The 19,305-nt window shown below is 39.5% G+C and overlaps 1 protein-coding gene across 1 annotated transcript in view; it reads left to right on the top strand.

The window, feature by feature from the left end:
- Nucleotides 1-19,305, top strand: part of CA10 (carbonic anhydrase 10) — a 178,585-nt gene that overhangs the window by 33,309 nt on the left and 125,971 nt on the right. Inside the window, exon 2 of the mRNA XM_068209647.1 lies at nt 5,043-5,117. Coding sequence (XP_068065748.1) covers nt 5,043-5,117 — 75 coding nt within the window. The remainder of the gene's footprint in view (nt 1-5,042; nt 5,118-19,305) is intronic.

Raw genomic sequence — 19,305 nt, 5'->3', positions numbered from 1 at the left:
ATTTCACATGCACTGCAGAGTGGAAATCTGTGTTCAGTCACTCTCTGCATTACTTTGCAGGATGTTTTGCCTGGACTGCTGTAAAACGTTGTGGTTTCAGGGTTCAGGAAAGAGCAGAGCACTGGAGAGTGTCACCTAATTGCCCCCTCTCAACCTCACCTGCCTTGCCTCTTGGTTTCCTCAGTGGACTCAGTTCTCAATGCTAGCAGTGCTGCTAGCATTGCTCTTGCTCTACCGTAGATACAGCTAGGGCACAACATCTTAGTTTGGTATTGTATTTTCTGTGTTTCATTTTCATGTGAATTGAAGAGATAAGGATCTGATACCTGAGGAATGTGCGGAGTGATGCCAGGTCATGCTCTTCTCTGATAGCTGAAGGCAACTGCACTGGCATCCAATTATTTAGTACAGAGCTTTGATAATCTAGTTTTTGTGCTCATTTCATGCAGCCTGTTCCATTCTAATGAAGCGGATGTGAAGAAATGTCATCAAAATATTTTTTTCCTGGTATTCCTTTTGGAATTAGCTATTGTAAATATTGGGGTAACCCACTGAAGTAGAACTGCAGAGCCAGCATATTTCAATTTTGGTTTAATATAAACTTCAAATAATGGATTATACTTCTCTTCAGGACCTGGCATGTATCATTCAGATTGCCCCAGAGTGGGAAAAAGCAATATATTTTTCAATTGTATACATGATATTACACAGCTGCATTTGAAAATACCCATCCTACCCGAATTCTTAGCTTGCTTTTATCTCTCTCTCTTTCTCTCTCTCTATATATATGATTTTTTCAGCTACTTCTAAAATGCATCTGCCTCTTCCTGGCTGAACCACTTTGAGCTGTGTGTATGACTACAAGAAGCATTTTAATGCAGTGTAATTTCCTGGGAAATTCTAAGTAGAAGAATTATGGCTCTACTTTGTTGGGACTCCTTAGTATCCTCTCCTACTGCCATTTTGAAATCTTTAAGAACTTCTCCTGCTGAGGACATGAAAGCAAGTGTTGAGATTAAAAAAAAAATTGCAGTTCAGACTGGATAGGAACAATTTTCTGCTCATATATTCTGGTTGTGAGTTGGGATTTGCCATTTTCCAAATGGTTGTACAGTGCGGTCTAGCACAACTAAGCCATACACAGTTGGAGTTCTCCAGGCAATGTTATAAAAACTAAAATATGAGGACAATTTCATCTGCAGACTGTAAAGGGTGCACTGTGGAACAGTCCCTTCAGTGTAACACATCACTAGTCAGTTAATGGAACAATATCAGTCCTGCAAGGAGAAATCTGCATCCACATGTACCCCATCCCACTGGCATGGCTGGATTTTGGTAAGGCAGTATATTGGTCCTTCTGTCATTACATTTCATTAAAGTACATTTAATTAACATAAGTTTTACTATTGTTTCTGCAATATACAGTCAATTAAATCATAAATACTGTTCTGTAACCTGATAGAACAGTATGTAATGGTCTTTATCTTGTATCCCTTTTACCCTGAATTTCACATCCTCTTCATAATTTTTAATGACAGCAACAATTTTTATTACACTGCTGGAACTTTTCCCAGGGTAGTTGTTTTTCATAAATAATATGTGATTTAAAATTGAAACTGCAGAAAAAAGCTGCTAAATCCAGCATCTTCTGTAACTGCAAATTTATGTAAAAAAAAAGATTGGCCCTAGTGAAAGAGATTTGAAAGTGCCTTAAAAAGAAGACAACCCCAAAATCTAAGTCAAATGATGCACAAGGTAACTGAGCTTTCTGCAGCTCAGGAAGAGTTGCTCTAAATAGGAACATAACAAGCAAACCACAGGTGAAGGCAGAACAAATTGGTATATCAGCTCTTCTCTCTTACGGAGATCAGCTGAATGTTTGTCTTGCTGTGTGTCTGTGTGCCATTTGAAAATATTTCCAATTAATAGTGACTTTACATTTTGACCACAAAATTTGCTCAAATTCCAATTGAAAGACAAAGAGAAGTGATGACAAAGAGCAGCAAGCGTGACCAATCAAGACCTTTCTGCTCTTGGCTTTTCAGGACTTTTGAGAAATCATTTAGGCAACAAGTCTTATCAGGGGCAAACCTCATACAAAGCTTAGGCTTTTTATTGCTACAACCTCCAGAATGTTGATCAAAGAATTCTTGTGTTTCTGCACTTGTGTTTCTGCACTGCGCTCCCAATGCTCTCACACTGTTAAAGAGCTGCATGTCAGAGACACCAGTCACAAGCAAGTTTTTGCCAAGTTACCTGGGTGGCTGAAGAGGGGGAACAGGCATGGGTGCTCCAGAATTTGTGAGTTGAAATATATGAGAAAATCTTTTGCCAAAAAAAAGCTCACAAAAAGTATGGAGTGAAATCAAGTGTTATGCTGGTGCTAGCTAGCTTTGCTTACTTCTTGCAGTGCAGATTTGCCTGTGGAACTACCAAAAACAAATGTTTAGGTGACGTTAGCCAAGGCAGCAGGCTCGGACACCATATGCCTGTCCAATTCAAACCCAGAAAAGCCTTTTTCAACCTGTCTATTCAGTGTACCAGTAAAAGATTGGCCGATACCTATATGTTATGATCCCTCGACCAAAAAGCAACTTAATATTAAATCAGGTGAGGTTGCCAATGGGAGCAGTCCTGTAGCTGATTGGTACATTTGGACCAAAGAACTTCATAAAGCACCTTCTGAACCCCAAGAATTGGAGATTCTTGGTTCCTTAACAATGGATTTCTCTTTTATGTTTTCAGATAGCAATTGGCGAGAGAATGATCCTCTGAAATACAATATCACTCCCAATTATTCTGCTTACAGAAACTCGAGTTTTTGGTGTAATTACTCAGATAGTTGGAGTGGACTTTCCAGGGTTGACCAATATCCACGACAATTACCAAAAGGATATGGGTTCATTTGTGGAGAAAGGGCTTAAAAAGATATCCCCTCACACCTTGAAGGTGGTCCGTGCGGTATTGGACAACTTACTGTACTAGCGCCTAGTGCTAAGACAGTCATTAAGAAAAATCAGAGAGGAAAAAGATTAGTCCATCAATATGAGGAAAATTGTAACAGTGATTGTAGGCCCTGGAAAGCTGTGAAAAGAGTTTCAGCAGGTTTACTTCTTCCCCAACTTGCTTCTGCCATGGTATTGAAACAGATCGAGTTAGCTGTTGGCTGAGTAAGGAAACCAATGCCACATCCATTGCAATCAGTGATATGCTGACAGATGTCAGCAGTGTTAGACATGCAACCCTTCAAAACAGAGCAGCAATTGGTTTTCTTTTACTGGCACATGGACATGGTTGGGAGGAATTTGAAGGATTGTGTTGTATGAATCTGTCTGACCATTCTGAATCCATCCACAAAAGCATACAAAAGCTGAAAGATCTAACAGCTCAAATGAAAGAACATGGTGAATCATGGTTAGTTCATTTGTTCAAATGATGGAGCTTTGCATCTTAGTTAAGGGAACTTTGTAAAATAGGTTTGTGTATGTTAGTAGTTTTCATGGTGGTACTATTAATAGCACCTTATATACTTGGGTGTGTGCAACAAATGATGGACAAAATTATCAACGAAGTTTTTATCACACAAGAGAGAGATGTAGGAAATAAAATCACAGAAAGTTCTTAAGATCTTACAGAGACAATGGATACAAGTATAGACACATATGAAGGCTTTGAATTAAGACCTTGGAACGGATGAGACTTACTAGAACCATAAATAGTAACTACTGTCAAATTTGACTTATATCCTTTGAATAGACTAGATCTTTTATAGCATTAAAAATTGCTGAGGTGTAAAATAGCAAATAAGCAAATAAGAGAGGTGCCTGAAACAAGCAAAAATAAATACATATTGTAGATGTAATGCAAGGTAGTTAATAAGCAACAAAGTTAAGAGAGTTTCTTTGTGGTTGTACCAAGAGGGGGAAATGTGGGATATAGTAAAGGTAAAAAGATTTCCAGAAAGCTGTAAAAGCAGGCCTTAGAAAGAACAGAAAACTTGGAAATAGCTGCAGCTGCAAAGTGTGAAAGTAGAAAAAGTAAGCAAGGACATTAAACAATAGCTTGAGTTTTAGGCTTGGCTAAGATAGACCTTAAGACTGTAGAAAAATATGCTTAGCAAGATAGTAGAAGGTTTTAAGTTTAATAATGAAGTACTGTGTATTGTTAATAGAGAGCATACAAGCAAGCATTGTGTGAAGCAGGTGTACATGTCCTTTTAGTGATTGGCTAGAACAATTGTCTGTAAGCTTTAGCAATATGCTATTGGCTAGAAAGTTTTTTAAATGCTCTGTAACAAATAAATCTTTGGCTGCAGCTGTCAAGATGTGAGCTATTGCCGTCTTTCTATTGTCTCAACCATGTAATGAGGCTGATGCTGCAATAAAATCTCAAGGAACTTATCCCAGCAGTCCCATTCTGATTGTGAAAATCTACCAACACAGACAGAGAAGATGGAAAAAACCAAATTCCTGCTTCAGCACTGGAACCTGAGCAGTGTTGGGGAAGCTGTGGGTTGTGCCTTTCTGGCCTGGTTTTGGAACTCAAAGCTCGTGGGATGATGTGAAGCAGTGACAGACACAGATATTATTGGCTGTGGTTCACTCTGCCACTTCTTTGCACGCAAAGTGAGAGATCATTGTAAAACTCAGGAAAGGAAGGGCAGAAACTGCTGTTCAGTCAGACAACTTGGACTCAGGTATTGACTACTGAGCACTCTTTTTCTCTGCATCTTTATCCCATATTGATTTTATAGGTGGTACAGAAGCCAATGGTAGTGCTATAAATCCTCATTTTCTACCAGAGTTGTTAAGTTTCATGATCAAGTCTTCCAAAGCAGAGTATATTTTACTGTGTGACGAAGAGGGACAAAGTTCTCCAAGATATATATGCACAGCATATTCTATAAATTGAATAAAGATCACCTAGGAATTTGTGTGACTCTTCTGTAGAGGATAGTACCCTGTTTAAAGTTCCTAAAATTTAGCTGATTAAGTCCTATGTTTGGCCCTAATTTTATAGTTTCTTTGATTATTTCTTTCTAGCTCAACAGAATTCACCAAAAATCCATGAAGGCTGGTGGGCTTATAAGGAGGTGGTCCAGGGAAGCTTTGTTCCTGGTAAGTGTAATTTTAAAATTTTAGACTTCCTTAATTTTTTTTTTTTCACCGGAATTAATATAGTTGGATTTGGGGAAGATATTTTGGGTTGATTTGTTTTCATTGCAAAGATTTTTAGTTGACAAGTACTTAGCATCACATTATTGTGAAGCACAGAAAGGTTTCTGTTAATCCATCATCCAAAGACCATGGCTGTTTTTCAGTGAAGAATTCACTTTAATGACATTCCTGGTTTCTCTCAGTAAAACCAACATGATGCTGCTTTGTGAATGTGTAGTTCTGTGTGTAGAAAAGGGAAAGGGACTGAAAAGTATTACTGCTAACTGAATGAAATCATTTATCTGTCGCAGCACTTCTAGGTAATAGCATTTCTACAATTTTAGATTAGATTTTAGAGTAGATGAGGACAGGAACCCACTACATGCAATTGTCACTGATTTTTGTTTAGTAAACAAAGTATGAGTGAAAAAAACTAAATAACTGGGTTTCATTGAGATTTAGTAAATGATAAATAATCAAGAGGCAGCTAAAAGGATTCTGTGCAGTATCTTTTCAGTGTGATTGAGATTAATATGCATTAATTTATGTATATTAGCTATATCTTACAAGGTAAACTAGTGCTTCAAGTTTTATCATGAATGCATCAAGAAAACTGCTACGTGATCCTTATTTTCTCATAATAGTAGAATATATTGGCTGTTGTGAGCTATTCCTTAGGATCTGTAGATTTGACCTATCATCAGCTACTTTCACTGTTGTGAGAACTGTTACAGCCTGACAGTCATCTGAAATTCCCAGAATGCTGATTGTCTTGTTAAGAAATCTAGTGCAAATGAGATGAAATATTTCAGCCCACACATTTCTGGCACTGAAATGGTTGTGAAAATCTACAGGCCTGGAGCTTAATTACATATTGATGTAGTATAAACTAGCTTTTCAGATGTACTTGAGATTGGTTTGGGCTGTCAGAGACACTCCAGTGTGTTGTGCATGTTTAGTTCCTCATAGGGACAGCAGGGGAAGAAACCTGGAGAATATAATCACCTGATTTCAGCCTTCCTGAGTTGCATAACTCGGGTAGATGCCCAGCAGAAAAAGAATGAAAAAAATATTTGCTAAACAGGCCTAAATTTAAAGTTACTGAGAAAAATAATATAATTGTCAGAATGTAAAGAAACCTGTGCTCAGTTCATGCTTGTGGTGTTCTAGTCTTAATCCTGTGAGACATTTAGGCTTAGGAACATCCTTGGAGGATGAATGAGGAAACAGTGATGACTCAGGAACTTCTGGGTAGGAAGACCTTTTGGAGTGATGTAGAGGGACTCCTCCTTTCTGAGGGAAACCTGAATTACCAAGGTGTTGAATATCTGACTAACCCAGCACACATTCTCAAGAACTGGTCCAGAAAGTCGTAATGAACAGTACTGAAGCAACGTTTCTTTCAAATTCAACTCTGCAACATGTCAGCCTCAGCAGAAGAGAAAATTCCCATGAGACTTTACAGTACAAACAACTTATTTTTTCTTGTAGATTTGGAAGCCTTTGAAAACCGTATTTAAAGTATTTCAAGGCTGCATTTATGGCTGTGCTCTCAGACTAACACATCACAAAGGATCTGTTGGTGCATATTAAGTTTATCTGTGTTGGTGGCAGTCCCTTATCAGATCTCACGTGAGAGGCTAATTAGCACCTGAGAGGTGAGAGCTGCCAGGCAGACTGAGGAACTATTGCTGGAGTTGCTGATGTGCACACAGCAAACAGCTACAGCCATCTGCCAGGATGTTTTCTTCCCACAGCTGTTCATTCTGACCCAGGGCTGGAAGTGAACACCCCCAAAGATACTAGAAAGGAGTGTCTGTCCAACAGCCTGTCACTGCAGTTCAGAACTGGCATCTCAGCTGATACGACTGACATGAATCCAGCTGCTTGAGGGAGCAGCCACAAATGCAGAGATGATTAATTAGGGGCAATATAATTGTAAAACACTCCAGGAGGAGTTGCTGGAGTTTGTCTATCACGGCTTTAGCTGGGTAAATACTTTTCACCTACTTCAAAGTAAAGTCACTGTCTCTCTTTGAACTCTTACTTCTTCCATGGAGAGCTGTGTAAGAATGCAGTTAGGAGTGTATCACAATATGCCTGGGATAGAATGTGCCATTCATAAGTTTTTCTGCTTAGTCTGTTTTGGAAGCATTTAAGCCAAGTCCTAAAAACACACTGGATCTTATGCAGATTTGCCATTGAGCAGTTCATAAAATCAAGCCATATTTCATTGTTACCCAAATCCAGACTCCCCATATTCTGGGATAGATTTTAGAAAAAAATAATTTAAATCCCTTTCTAATGTTCATCTGGACACAGGTGTTTTCCTGCTATAAGCCACTGAACAACAGTCAGTGATGTATATCTCACAGAAGGGAAAGATGTAGGCAGAGATGAGGTACAAGATCGCTCGCAGTGTCTTTCCCAAATTCGCTTCTTTTCAGTGCTCCAAGAGAAGGGAGCATTGAGAGCTGGCAGGTTCTCTCAGCCCAGGAACTGTGGCTCAGGTCTGTCTTGGTGCCTAGCCTTGAAAGAGAGTTGCAGAGTTCTCAAGTGCAGGAGGGAATGTTCATCAAGGCTGGATTTGTGTATCTGCTACTGAAGCAGAAACCACTCTCCATCTCTCACCTGTTCTACAAGCAAAGAATTGCTCTTATTATTTAAATCATGTAGGCAAACAAAGTAGAAAGTAAGTAGAACTTCAAAATGTTAATTGAATGCAAATTAGGTTCTAAATTAAACTTCAGGGAATGTTCAAGAATGAAGAAGGAATACTTTCCTTTATGCATGGTGATTTGCATAATAATAAAATAATTTATATTATTACAAATGCTTACTACATCGACTTTTTCCAGTGTGGAATATCAAAGTAGTTCTTGATGGGTTAAAACACCTTTAAATAACCTTTTTCATGTCTTTTCTTTGGCTGTGACTATGAATATGTGGTATCACTGAAGTGATGCAAGCAATTTCCAGGTGACCAAGACACTCATATTCCAAATTCATTGGTAACCTTGTTGTTTCTTCAAATAGATGTGTATAACCTTTGATAATCTTTGTGATTGTATTGATTCTTTTCATACTGGTCCTGTTTTTTCATACCATTATGAAAGTGGGCTTTGATAAGCATAAAATATAAAGGTTGTTAAATCTAATTTGTGATCACAGAGTGCATTTGGCAAACCTCCATCCTGTTGTGGAAACTCTGGACTATGTGATAGTACAAGCATGTTTCGTTCCCAGGAAAGACATTGTCTTTGGGCCCCCCTGCTGAATTATACCAAATCTAAAGTTACTTTACAGGGTGCTAGTGCCAACCTCAGCTAACAGGAGGAAATCCATCCAATAATGAGTGAACATTGTTGAGGGAGCAAATTATGTTCTGCTTCCTTGTAATAAAAGCTGTAAATGAGCTCTAATTCCAGATAAAGGTCTCTATCCACTAGGATTAATTATTGGCCACAGATCACCAGTCAAAGCCCACCTTTTTCCCTGAGGTTCTGAGATGAGAAATCCTTTGTTCATGGTTCCTTCACAACTTGTTTTACACTAAAAGGGAAAAGACTGCTGGAGTTCTCTGATGCTGTTCCTGCATTTTGCAAGAATCCTGTTGGTGGGATTATGCCCTAACCTTAACCAGCTGGCAACTCTGTACTGGCTCAAAACATGGGCACTGGTTGTGAAGCACTGAGAAACTGCCTGCAAGGAGGAAATGCATGAATTTCATAATGATTTACAAGGGAGAAGAAGTCTGAAACAATTACAAGCTTGAGCATGAGTGCCAAAACCTCATTTTACACTTCTCGCTGTCCCCATGTGCTTTTGTTATGGCCCACAAAGGCAGTTCTAGCGTCCCTAGTTTCTCCTGTCTGGGCTTAAAATTTATTTTATTACAGCTTTGAGCTTTTTTTGAAATTAGAAATGTCTTTATGTACATGTTCAAAAATAATCTTTCATGGGCAGGTCACTGTAAGAATCATGAACTGTTTGTCCATGGCTTGAAACTGAGCAATGAAAAACTTCAAACCCACACACTTGTTAAACTGTCAGTTCTCAGTTTGTGCCACCCTGCAGTCACAGAGGGGTCGGTGTCATACACTGAGATGGTGATCACTTAGTGTGGCTGCCTGAACAGCAAAAACCAAACCTGCTGATTACTACTCCTGCACTGCTCAATTTTCTAAGTATAACATCTCTCCTGGTCTTATTTTGGAACTTCAGGAGGCTGCAATATCACTCACCATCTGGTGCATTTTGCTTATCAGTAAAAACAGTGGTGCTGTCTGAGCTACAGCAGTACTTTAAACAGTCTGCACACACCCTTCAAAATCATGCAGTCTGCTGCTGCCTCTGAGAAATTAACCAGCCATATATAATTATTTATTGGAACAATAATAGCAGTTTTTCTTTTAGAAAGCAATATTTTGGAACAGTTCATTTATTCAGGGTGCTAGAACACAGATACTGGAAATCATTCATTTACTGATTTGAACTTTGGTTAGTATATGTAATATGTCAGCTTTGGTTGTCAGTAAAAGCTAGCTTGAAGGAGATATGTTTCATAGCAGATATTTTCCTGGTTTCTCACTTCTTTTGTTAATTCTGCAAAATCTGACTCTTTACAAATCATGTAGCTAGAAAGGATACTAGATTTTAAAAACATTTTTATGTGGGAGTTAAATATTATGCAACATATATAATACAATATGGACTGTTTCCCAGTTACAACACCTGATGGCACCATGATTTGGTTCCCACAGCCCCTGTTCTCACTTGACCAAGGAGCTTGGGACCAGGGATCACCCTTTACAGGTGCTTTTGTCACTGCCATGAAACTCAAAAATTGCTGTGTTGAGGTCCTTCCCACTCCTCTGAACACCCATCTATGCAGTCCTCTCTAAAAGGGCCTTTTCAATAAAGTCACTGTTTTACATATGGCCTGTAACTGCAGCCATTTTGCAAACAGATCTCTAAATGCTGTTTTCCCTCTAATTCAGTCCTTCCATTAAACAAAAAAAAAGTTTTATGGGGCCAGCAAAGTGAACTAACAGCAGTAAAGCGCTCTGAAAACCTAAAATTTTAAACCTTCACAAACTTATGACTGAAACACGGTTCTTCGCTAATGTGGTCTCAGATCCCTTTTCTTTTAACAGCCTGATTATCTTTCTTAGCTGTGGCGTTTCGTCCTCAGATTGGTATCCACAAAAGGAAAATTGCATGTAGCAGATGTATCCTGGCCTTTGCTTTATCCTGACGTGACCAAATGATTCAAATTGTCTTCTTGCCTGTTCCTAGTCCCACTAGGCACTGCAAAGGTCAAGCTTTCCCTTGTTATAACCAACACATGAAGTGCCAGGTTGGACCTTGCTGTGCCACCAGCTGTCCAGGGCCTGTCCTGCTGCATCCGCAGGTTCCCTTGCCAGGACATGAGCGGTGTCCCTCTTCCGCTTCAGGAAAGTGCAAATAAGGAGAACCTTGTAGGCAATGACTTGCAGATCTGTGTCAATTATTGTCCCTCACACTTGCTGCTAGGTTACATAACATTTCTGGTGTAGGAGTACTCCAGATACTTTCTGATGAAGTTGAAAATCCTCTTTCCCGCTGTCCTGAAGCGGATGCTGTTTACCTTACAGTGACACTAAATATGGGTTATAAGCACAAAGAACAATTAAGTACCAGGAATTTTTTGTACAACTGTAGCTACCAAAACCTGCATGGGTGATGGCTTCTAGCTGGGAAGAAGTTCAAGAGGTTAAAGCCATTTGGGCATATATTCAGAGAGTAGTATCCAAAACATGTGCTGTCCTACACACTGTGTGTTTACAATCTCTCCAAAACCTTGAGGTGGAAAGCTAGCAAGCCACCTGTGTGATCTTACAAGGGTTCATCGTTACATGATGAGCACATCTTCTTAAGCTTTTGCTTAAGAAAAGAAGGATCATCCCTGTGCACTACCTTAGCTGGACCATCAAAAATTGGGGTTTGGGATAAAAAGGGTAAGACTAGTATTAGGAACCTTTCTTTTTTTAGGTTCTTCACTGTGACCTAAAAGCAAGGGAAGGAATCCCAAGGACAAACACTGGTGTATACAGGAAAGGGTTTAGGGGGTGTAACTGGATGATCTTTAAGGTCATTTCCAACCCAAAGCATTCTGTGATATTCTTGACAAGCTGAGTATAAAAGCAGTTGGAACAGTGGTCTGTGACTAAGTCATTAATAACTGAAAGCTCATAACTACTTACTTGGAAGGATTATTCAGGAAAGTTCTAAGGGCCAGAAGCAAGACTCCTGTTCAGTGCTGGATGTATGTACTGATATATTCAAAAAGTTTTATCTTACCCTATAGCTTGACAGGCTAATCTTCACAGGGTATCTAAGGAGTTCTTGACATCCTTTGGCACTGGACGTTTTAGTGGTAACCATGACTTAGAGGAGTAGAATTGAAGCACAAAGAAATCTGATAGAAGAATTAATTGCTGCTCAGATGCTCAAGGACTTTTTTAAGCTAATAATTCAAGCTGAAAATGAGTAGACATCTGCCACAGTTCCTTATGTAAGGAGGGGACTTGGAGCTCTGGCTGTTAATTACCGTGTCGTAGTAGTTTTCTTGTGGGTGTGCATGTGTTTTTGTACAAAACAGTAGCAATCATCACTTCCTACATAAAAACCCTCTTTATAGATTCTTCATGGTATAGTGTAAAAGAAGTTAGTGTCCTTTGGAGAAAGAAGTCACTGAGAATAATAAGGAATAGTATTTTTCTGTGCTAAAAATGTTCTTCCCCAGTGGAATGTAATTGGACTTAATCAGAGAAGGGTTACAATGCTCCAGCTTATGTTTGCTTGCTCATCCCATAAATCTGTGTGGGATGAGATAGAATTGGAAGGGATTGTAATATAACATGGAAACAGGGATAATGAGTGGCATTAAGAGGTTGCCCCACTGCTACTCCTGTCATTATCCCACTTACAAAAATTACTCTTGTAAAATACCTCGATGAAGAATTTCAAGAGTACTACAGTTACAGTTGTGACTGTCAGGTAGGAATTCAGCTTCTCTTTCACGGAGACTGTTCACATCAGGATATTACAGTGACTTCAGGAAGATGATTCCGATAACACTGGTGATGGACCCAACACCAGTGAGGACTTTATATAAACACAGTGTGCAGCTTTTAATTTGTACATCTCATTAGTGCAATTTAGTGTAGAATTTGCTACATCATACAGAGGAAAATAAGGTCACTACAGCTACACCCTCATCTGTGGTTAAAATAAACTCTCGAGAAGTAAAATCACACCACTGCTCTGTGCATGGTTACACAGAGTAACTGCCTGTTGGTTATTGTCACTGAAGCTTCACTGGTACTAACAAAAAACCTCTCTGTCAAATCCTGTCCCCTTCCTAATTAAGAAATCAAAAAGAAAAGGAAATAAGACTTTTACCTAAAGGTGGATACATCCTATGGTATGTAAGTACTTTCCTAATAGACAGCTATGATTTTACTTGTAAATATGGATTCACAGGGTTATTTGATAATAGCATTTCTTCAGTAACCTGCTGACTTTATTTTTGAAAGTCCATGTATGTGTATGTGTAGGATTCCTCAGACTCCTCAAATACAGAATTGCTGGAGACTTGATAGTCTGAAACCGCTCATTTGTACTTAGTGAAAATTTCCTCCTGTCATAACGCCTCTCTAAAAAGGTCGCTTTTGAATTCACTGAACCATGAATACATTGCACATACTCAGGAGCAAAATCCATGCTCACCATTTACATCTGCCTGCCAAGGAGGATGTGGAATTATTATTTGGATAAGTTTTCCATGCTGTTACTTACACAGATTAAAATACAGATACTCTATACCATCACCCCATCACTGCATATCTGGGCACATACTATTTGTGGTCAGTGAAAGATTTATCCTCTCAGAACTCAACACAAAATACAGTCACCTACTTAATGCATTTCTGGAAAACTGCTGCCCCTGCAAGCTGTAAATTGCATTATTATGGTTAATGACTCTGCCCAAAAAAGGAACCTCCCCGAATCTTACTGATTTTTTTTTTCTAGCACTGAAAATATTACTTAAAATTGTCACCTTTTACCTTTCTGAATAGAGACTGATTTTGTATTAGGGCACTTGTTCATTTTATATTTATAAACGTAACAAAAAAAAATGCATCAGTGTTTCCAGACCAAGCAGTTGCCAACTTTAGAGCCAGGACATAAACCCTGAAAATAACAGCATAACATTATAATGGGAAATCTGACAGGTCGTTAACTACAGCAGTGCAAATGGCTGTCTGTAATTCACAAGTGCTTGTAGACAACAGCCTGGCCTGCAGCCTTTCAGAGCCTGTATGACTGATAAAAATACTCAGGGATGGAGCACAAAATAACCAGGTCACACTGGAAGTTCTTCACTTGACACCAGAACACGTAGCAGACGTTCTACCCCAACACAGAGGTGGTTCTTTAGGACCCTTTTGTGACCTCTAATTTATTCTTCCTGTGTCTTTAATCTTGAATTTGTCATGAGGGTTTTGGTGAAGAATGAAGGTCTTTATTCAGAGAGGTCATTTTACAAATATTAAATGAGATGCAGAATAAATGGAAAAATGGATAAGCTGAGTTCAAGACAGCAGTTGGAGGCTGGGAGAGAATCATGCAGCCAGTTTAGAAATGCCTTTGCCATCAGGCTGGTCTGCCTGGCATCATTGTGCTGTTGATTAAAGAAGAAAAAAATGTTCCTGCAGATCCTTTGAATCAGCCCTGTGCTTTGGCTAACTGACATGGAGCAGTGCAGCTGCCCCAGCAGAGAAGCAGCAGGATGGGCACTAAGGGCCTGGCACCTCTTGCACAGGCATTACCAGAGCTGCCACTGCATTAATAGAGCTGAGGAATGTTACAAATTATTATCTGCAGTGACATTTTGGCACTACCTCATACTATAACTTCAGAGGCAAAGTAGGAAGGAGGGTGGATATGTCCAGGCCAAGGAACCTCCCAATTCCACAGCAACTTGTTCCAGTTAAAAATGAAACCCAAAGGCTGAAAGCACTTGCAGTAAAACAATGACATTTCAATCGATAGATGAAGAGATCAGATTTTTCCTCCTTGCTTATGAAATTGGTCAAGCTGGGTTTAGTTGAATCTCTGAAATCCAGGCATCATGTGGTTCCTACACTAGAATAATTAGGATATACAAGTCTGGCTGAAGTAGTAGCTACAAAAGCAAGAGCTGCTGCCAGTTGAAAAATCCTAGGTTATTACTTCTGTCTGAAAATAGGTCATACTGGAAACAGTGGGATTTGCTTGTTGAGACAAATGCTACAGCCCTTGAATAAAGGCCATCAGAAGCTGATTCTTTAAAAGAAATTAAAAATCAATATTTACAAGATTATATTCCCTTTACAATGGTTTTATTTAAAACCATCTCTTTCCAAGTTTTTTAACTGCAGTGAAATTATTTATTTCCACAGCTGTGCAGTGAGCCTCCATCTCTTTTGTCCTAGAGTGTTTACACTGCAATTCCATTAATAATGTGCTTTTTGAGGAAATCACGTTTTAATACTGCATCCTTTGCTTCTCATGAAGGAGAGGGGCTGAATGGGAGGATTAAACTTGTGCACTGGGATAATGCTGGTGTTACCACAGCAGTAACAGGTACAGGATGAACAGGATGCTCAGCTGTGAGAGGAGCTGCTCCTCCAAATCTCAGTCAGGTGCAGTTAAAGCCATATCAGGATGCAGCTGGGAGTGACAGCTAATTCCCAGCTTTAGTCCCAATTTAGAACTGCGGGATTTAGCTGTTCTGTATGACTCATAATATAGCATATGACATAGGAGAGAACATCTCAGATTATGGAGTCAACTCTTCCGTATTTCCAAACTGGGTTACGTAGGTCATGGCAACAGAATTCCCTTTCACGAGTGCATGTCTGGGCATTTCCCAGGAGGGAGTTCAGATTCCATTTTGCTCTTCCTGTCCTGCAATTGAGCATCTTCAAATGGCTTTTCTTCCTTCAGATTAGACTTTCTTAAAATAAAGAACAAATTACTAAAGTCTAATAGGCTGTGGCTGAAACATTTATATTGCATGACCTTGGCAGGCTCTATTATCCACACACTGACATCTTCAGAATTACTTAATATTTTAATGTGCATTTAAAATTGGTTAACAGGAGTATAAATTAAACTAATAGTGAAACTAGTCTCTCAAGGTTTTATTGCTCATTGTAATTTTATGTTTATGGGCTCACTGCTTTGTGCCAGGACTTGTGTTGGTTTGGTTTTAGAGAGTGCCGTAGGGAGAAGGTAGTGCCTCACCCAGAGCCTGGTGAAACCGATGGAAGTCCTGCCATTTAACTGTCTCGGGACAATGGTCATATCATTCTCACTGCCAAAGACCTGGATTTACTTTCCCAGTTAAGAACATTGTCCACAGAAAATTCATATTTAGATAGAATTTTAAATACTTTTTCCCAACTTATTTTACATGATTCTTCATGCAACTCCTGTGCCTGGTTTAGTAAAAAAAGAGTAACCAAGAGGGGAAGAAAGATGAAAATTACATATTTGTTGAGCTGTGACATAAGAGTTGTGTGTTGAAGCAGCTGCTCCTCTTGACCTTTATAAGCACCTTTTTCCCATGAGAAGGTGCATACCAAAGATCATCTGCAGCCATAAAAACCTATGTGAGAATGCTTCAATTAAGCAGCCCAGAACACTGGACTGTGGAGGCTATGTGGTATGTGTGAGAATGTCCAAGATAAAAGAGCAAGAAACATCTGCTCTGCCATTTCTTTGTGTGATTGGTTAGTCTCCTAATCACCGTGGCTGCATAGTTTGATCCTAAACTTGTACACTGAAGAAACATAGAAATACTGGTATGTGCTTAATAAAGTGATTCTGTTGACTTAAAACAGGGTCTGTGTTTTTTCCAGTCACTACACTGTAGAGATATGACTCAATTCCTACACCTCTCAGGGAAACCACTCTGGAATTCTAGAAAGGCCAGAGGAAAAGTACTAATTCAAGTGGCAAAAATTTCATTGAATTAAAAGACATGAAGCTCTTCTCCTATCTCTTCACAGTTTTGTCTGCCTTACCATTATTTGTCCTTTGTTGCTGATTCTGTAACTACTCTGTTCACAGCCTTCTCTCAATTAACACATTAATAAATTACATCTGGGCAGTTTCAGATACTTGCTTAAGGAAGTAATCGCTGTAGAAGATGACTCAGAAACTCTTCCAGCTTGTTACATCAAGTCATGAATATTTATTGTTATTGGTATCGATTTCTCATAATAAACACTTTTCATTTGCGTAGTTTTTGCATTAAAACTCTGCCTAAAACACCATTAGATTGTAAATGTAAAGACAGGAAGGAGCTCGAGAATGTGAATATTATGAAATACAGAAGAAACAGAAACTTTCTTGGTTTCACAGACAATACATTTTAATTTAGAAAGTGCGGATTGAAATACAGGAATTTTTTTTTTCTGCCAGTTTTCACTTTCAGAACTGGTTTAGTGTAGCAGCATGAGTAGATGGTGAATTGCCGCTACCTTCCCAAAAGCACCTCCACTGGAAGGAATTCAGGCAGGCATATAAACAGTCACACTGTCTACACACACCATGGATAGCTCGACGAACAGAAAGCTGAAGGGTCTTCTATATGGAATTCCAACAGGCTTTAGTGAAGCCAGACGCCAAAGGAGTCCAGGAATAGAAGACAGGGAATAAAAGATGGTCCAGGTTTAGGTGTAGGGAAAGGGAGGTGGCGCGGCACAGCGTCGGGGACCAGTGATCTGAGGGCACAGGGGCGGGACATAGGCAGGGCAAAGGGCAAGAACCAGTAGGGAATGCCTGGGTGGATAGGTGGGGATACAAGAACCAGTGGGGAAACAGGGAACAGAGAACTTTCTAGAACTGGGGTACAAACGTGGTAAAAGGGGTCAGTAAAGTCAACTGGCCAATAGGGAAGGCAGAACTGGGATCAATTAACATGGTGCCACAGAGCACCATGGGGGAAGCCTTTTTCCTCACCTTAACTTGTGGAGAATACTTGAAGCCTGTGGTCTACCCTTCCAGGGCATGGCCTTTGATCCTTCCCTGGTAGGCTCATGGGCCTCCACAGTAGCAATCGAAGTTCCAGTGGCTTGTTAAGAATGATGCCAGATCTGCAAACTTTATTCAAGTGCTTTAAAATGCAAATAACTGGCCAAGGAAAAGAAGGTAAATATCTGAGATACACAGCTTCTCCCAGAAGGCTCTGAGAGTTTGGCATCTAACTAGCTTAGGTAAGAAGGTCCGAGGAGGCACCTACTGTATCGTTTAGTGCCTGAAGACCCTCATAATTCTGTCTGTAAAGTTCCAAAGAACTTCAGTGCCTGGAAGAGTATCCTCTGTTCTCTCAGGGGTTGAAATTGGGGTAAAAAAACTGAAGAATCAGTTAACCCCCCACCTCCTAAACCCTGCCACAAATAGAAATCCAGAGAAACTTAAATGACTTCAAAGAACTATAGGCAGCAGAAACTGATTCAAGTGAAAGATGTTCTTGTTTCTTGCCTCCTTCTAGAAAGATTTCTGGTAAACTGTTTCTAATGTGCCCTTCAGGAAGCTGTTACTGAGATACTGGCATTTAATTTTCAGTTTCCTTCTTGACCTTGTTCTGCAACATTTTGCATTGGTTTTCATGCATAATGTACATTAAGACACCTTCAGCTATTCAGTACATAATAGTGTTGCTGGGCAGACATATTTACATTGAGGATTTTGTGGAGCATGCTGATCCTAATTGGAGGAGAGGGGATTCTGAGGTTGCAGGCTTTTAAATACAAAGCTCTTGGAAAAATGTCAGCTGGCTTTAGTAAGAAAATGTTTTCACAAGTATTTTAAAGATGTGGTTTTGCTTAACAATCACACATCTACAGTTTTCCTAAACTGCATTAAACTGCCTCTGAGAGGAACAGGGCACTAAATCATGTACCATGACCTGTCTGCAGACATCACCCCTGTGGGACTGGGTAGAGGGTGCACTGGGTTCTTCCTTGAATTCCATACATTTTTATACACTAAAGAGTTGTCAGCAACTCTGCCTTTTACCATGCCTGGGCAGAGAGAGGCAGTGAACCTTTCTGTCTTGTGTCAGTAAAACAAAGCTCCACTTTCCCTCCAAATGTCACGCTCTGTGGCTTGACATATTTGCTTTTATAGCCAGAATATGCAGTCAAAAACAGTGCACTGGGCATTCCCGCCCAGAACATGCTCTTCTATGATTATGCCAAAGCTCCTACTGATGGGACTTCTAAAACTGTCTTGAACTTCACAGGAGTCCTCCATACTGTAGTGTTAAATATGCAGGAAATTGATATTTTAGGAAAGTGCTTTTCTTTTAAAGCAGGAGTTTAACAAATAGAACCAGATTCAAGTGTCCTTATTCAGAGACACTAAATTTGGTGTGTCTTTCCACTCCCTAACTTGCATCTTCACTTTGTGACATATTTTAAGAGAAGTCAAGATGATACTGTGCCTCACCTATGTATAGCTGTGGGTAATCTTGTCAAGAACCACTTGATTTTCCATTCCGTCCCTGCCAATACTTCACAAGAAAGTAACTTAAATGCAGAGAGAATTTCATACTATGAATGGACAGAATTGCAGATACATAGAGAATTTCACATTATGGATGGACATAATCCCAACTATATTTACATCTCCTCACTGGCTGTCTGAGCTAATGCCGAGATTTGTTCATTGTCAGAGTCTGAATTCACTAGAAGCTTAACAGAAATGATGAAACCTTTAGCATTTTCATGAGCTCAGCTGGATATTTCATCCCTTAAACCCCACTGCTTCAACAGAGATATTCAGCCGCCAGCAGAGCTCCATAAAACCACCTGCTCCAAAGAGCAAGCAGAAATCCCTGCATCTTTAGGCATTGCACTAATAAATGGTCAAATTCTGCTTCCTATATTTGCAACCAAAACCTCCAAACAGACCTAGCTGTTGTGTAGTACAAACCAAAACATCAACAGCCAGAGAAGGAGATCACAATATTATATTTCACCAGCCTCTAACACCTTATTGTCATTGTTCTCTTCATGCTCATATTGGAGTTTTGGGTTTTTCAAGCATC

The sequence above is a fragment of the Anomalospiza imberbis genome, chromosome 19 (genome assembly GCF_031753505.1).
Source record: "Anomalospiza imberbis isolate Cuckoo-Finch-1a 21T00152 chromosome 19, ASM3175350v1, whole genome shotgun sequence".
Taxonomy (NCBI): domain Eukaryota; kingdom Metazoa; phylum Chordata; class Aves; order Passeriformes; family Viduidae; genus Anomalospiza; species Anomalospiza imberbis.
The sequence above is the reverse complement of the archived record's forward strand: the minus strand, read 5'-3'. Positions and strand labels throughout refer to the sequence as shown.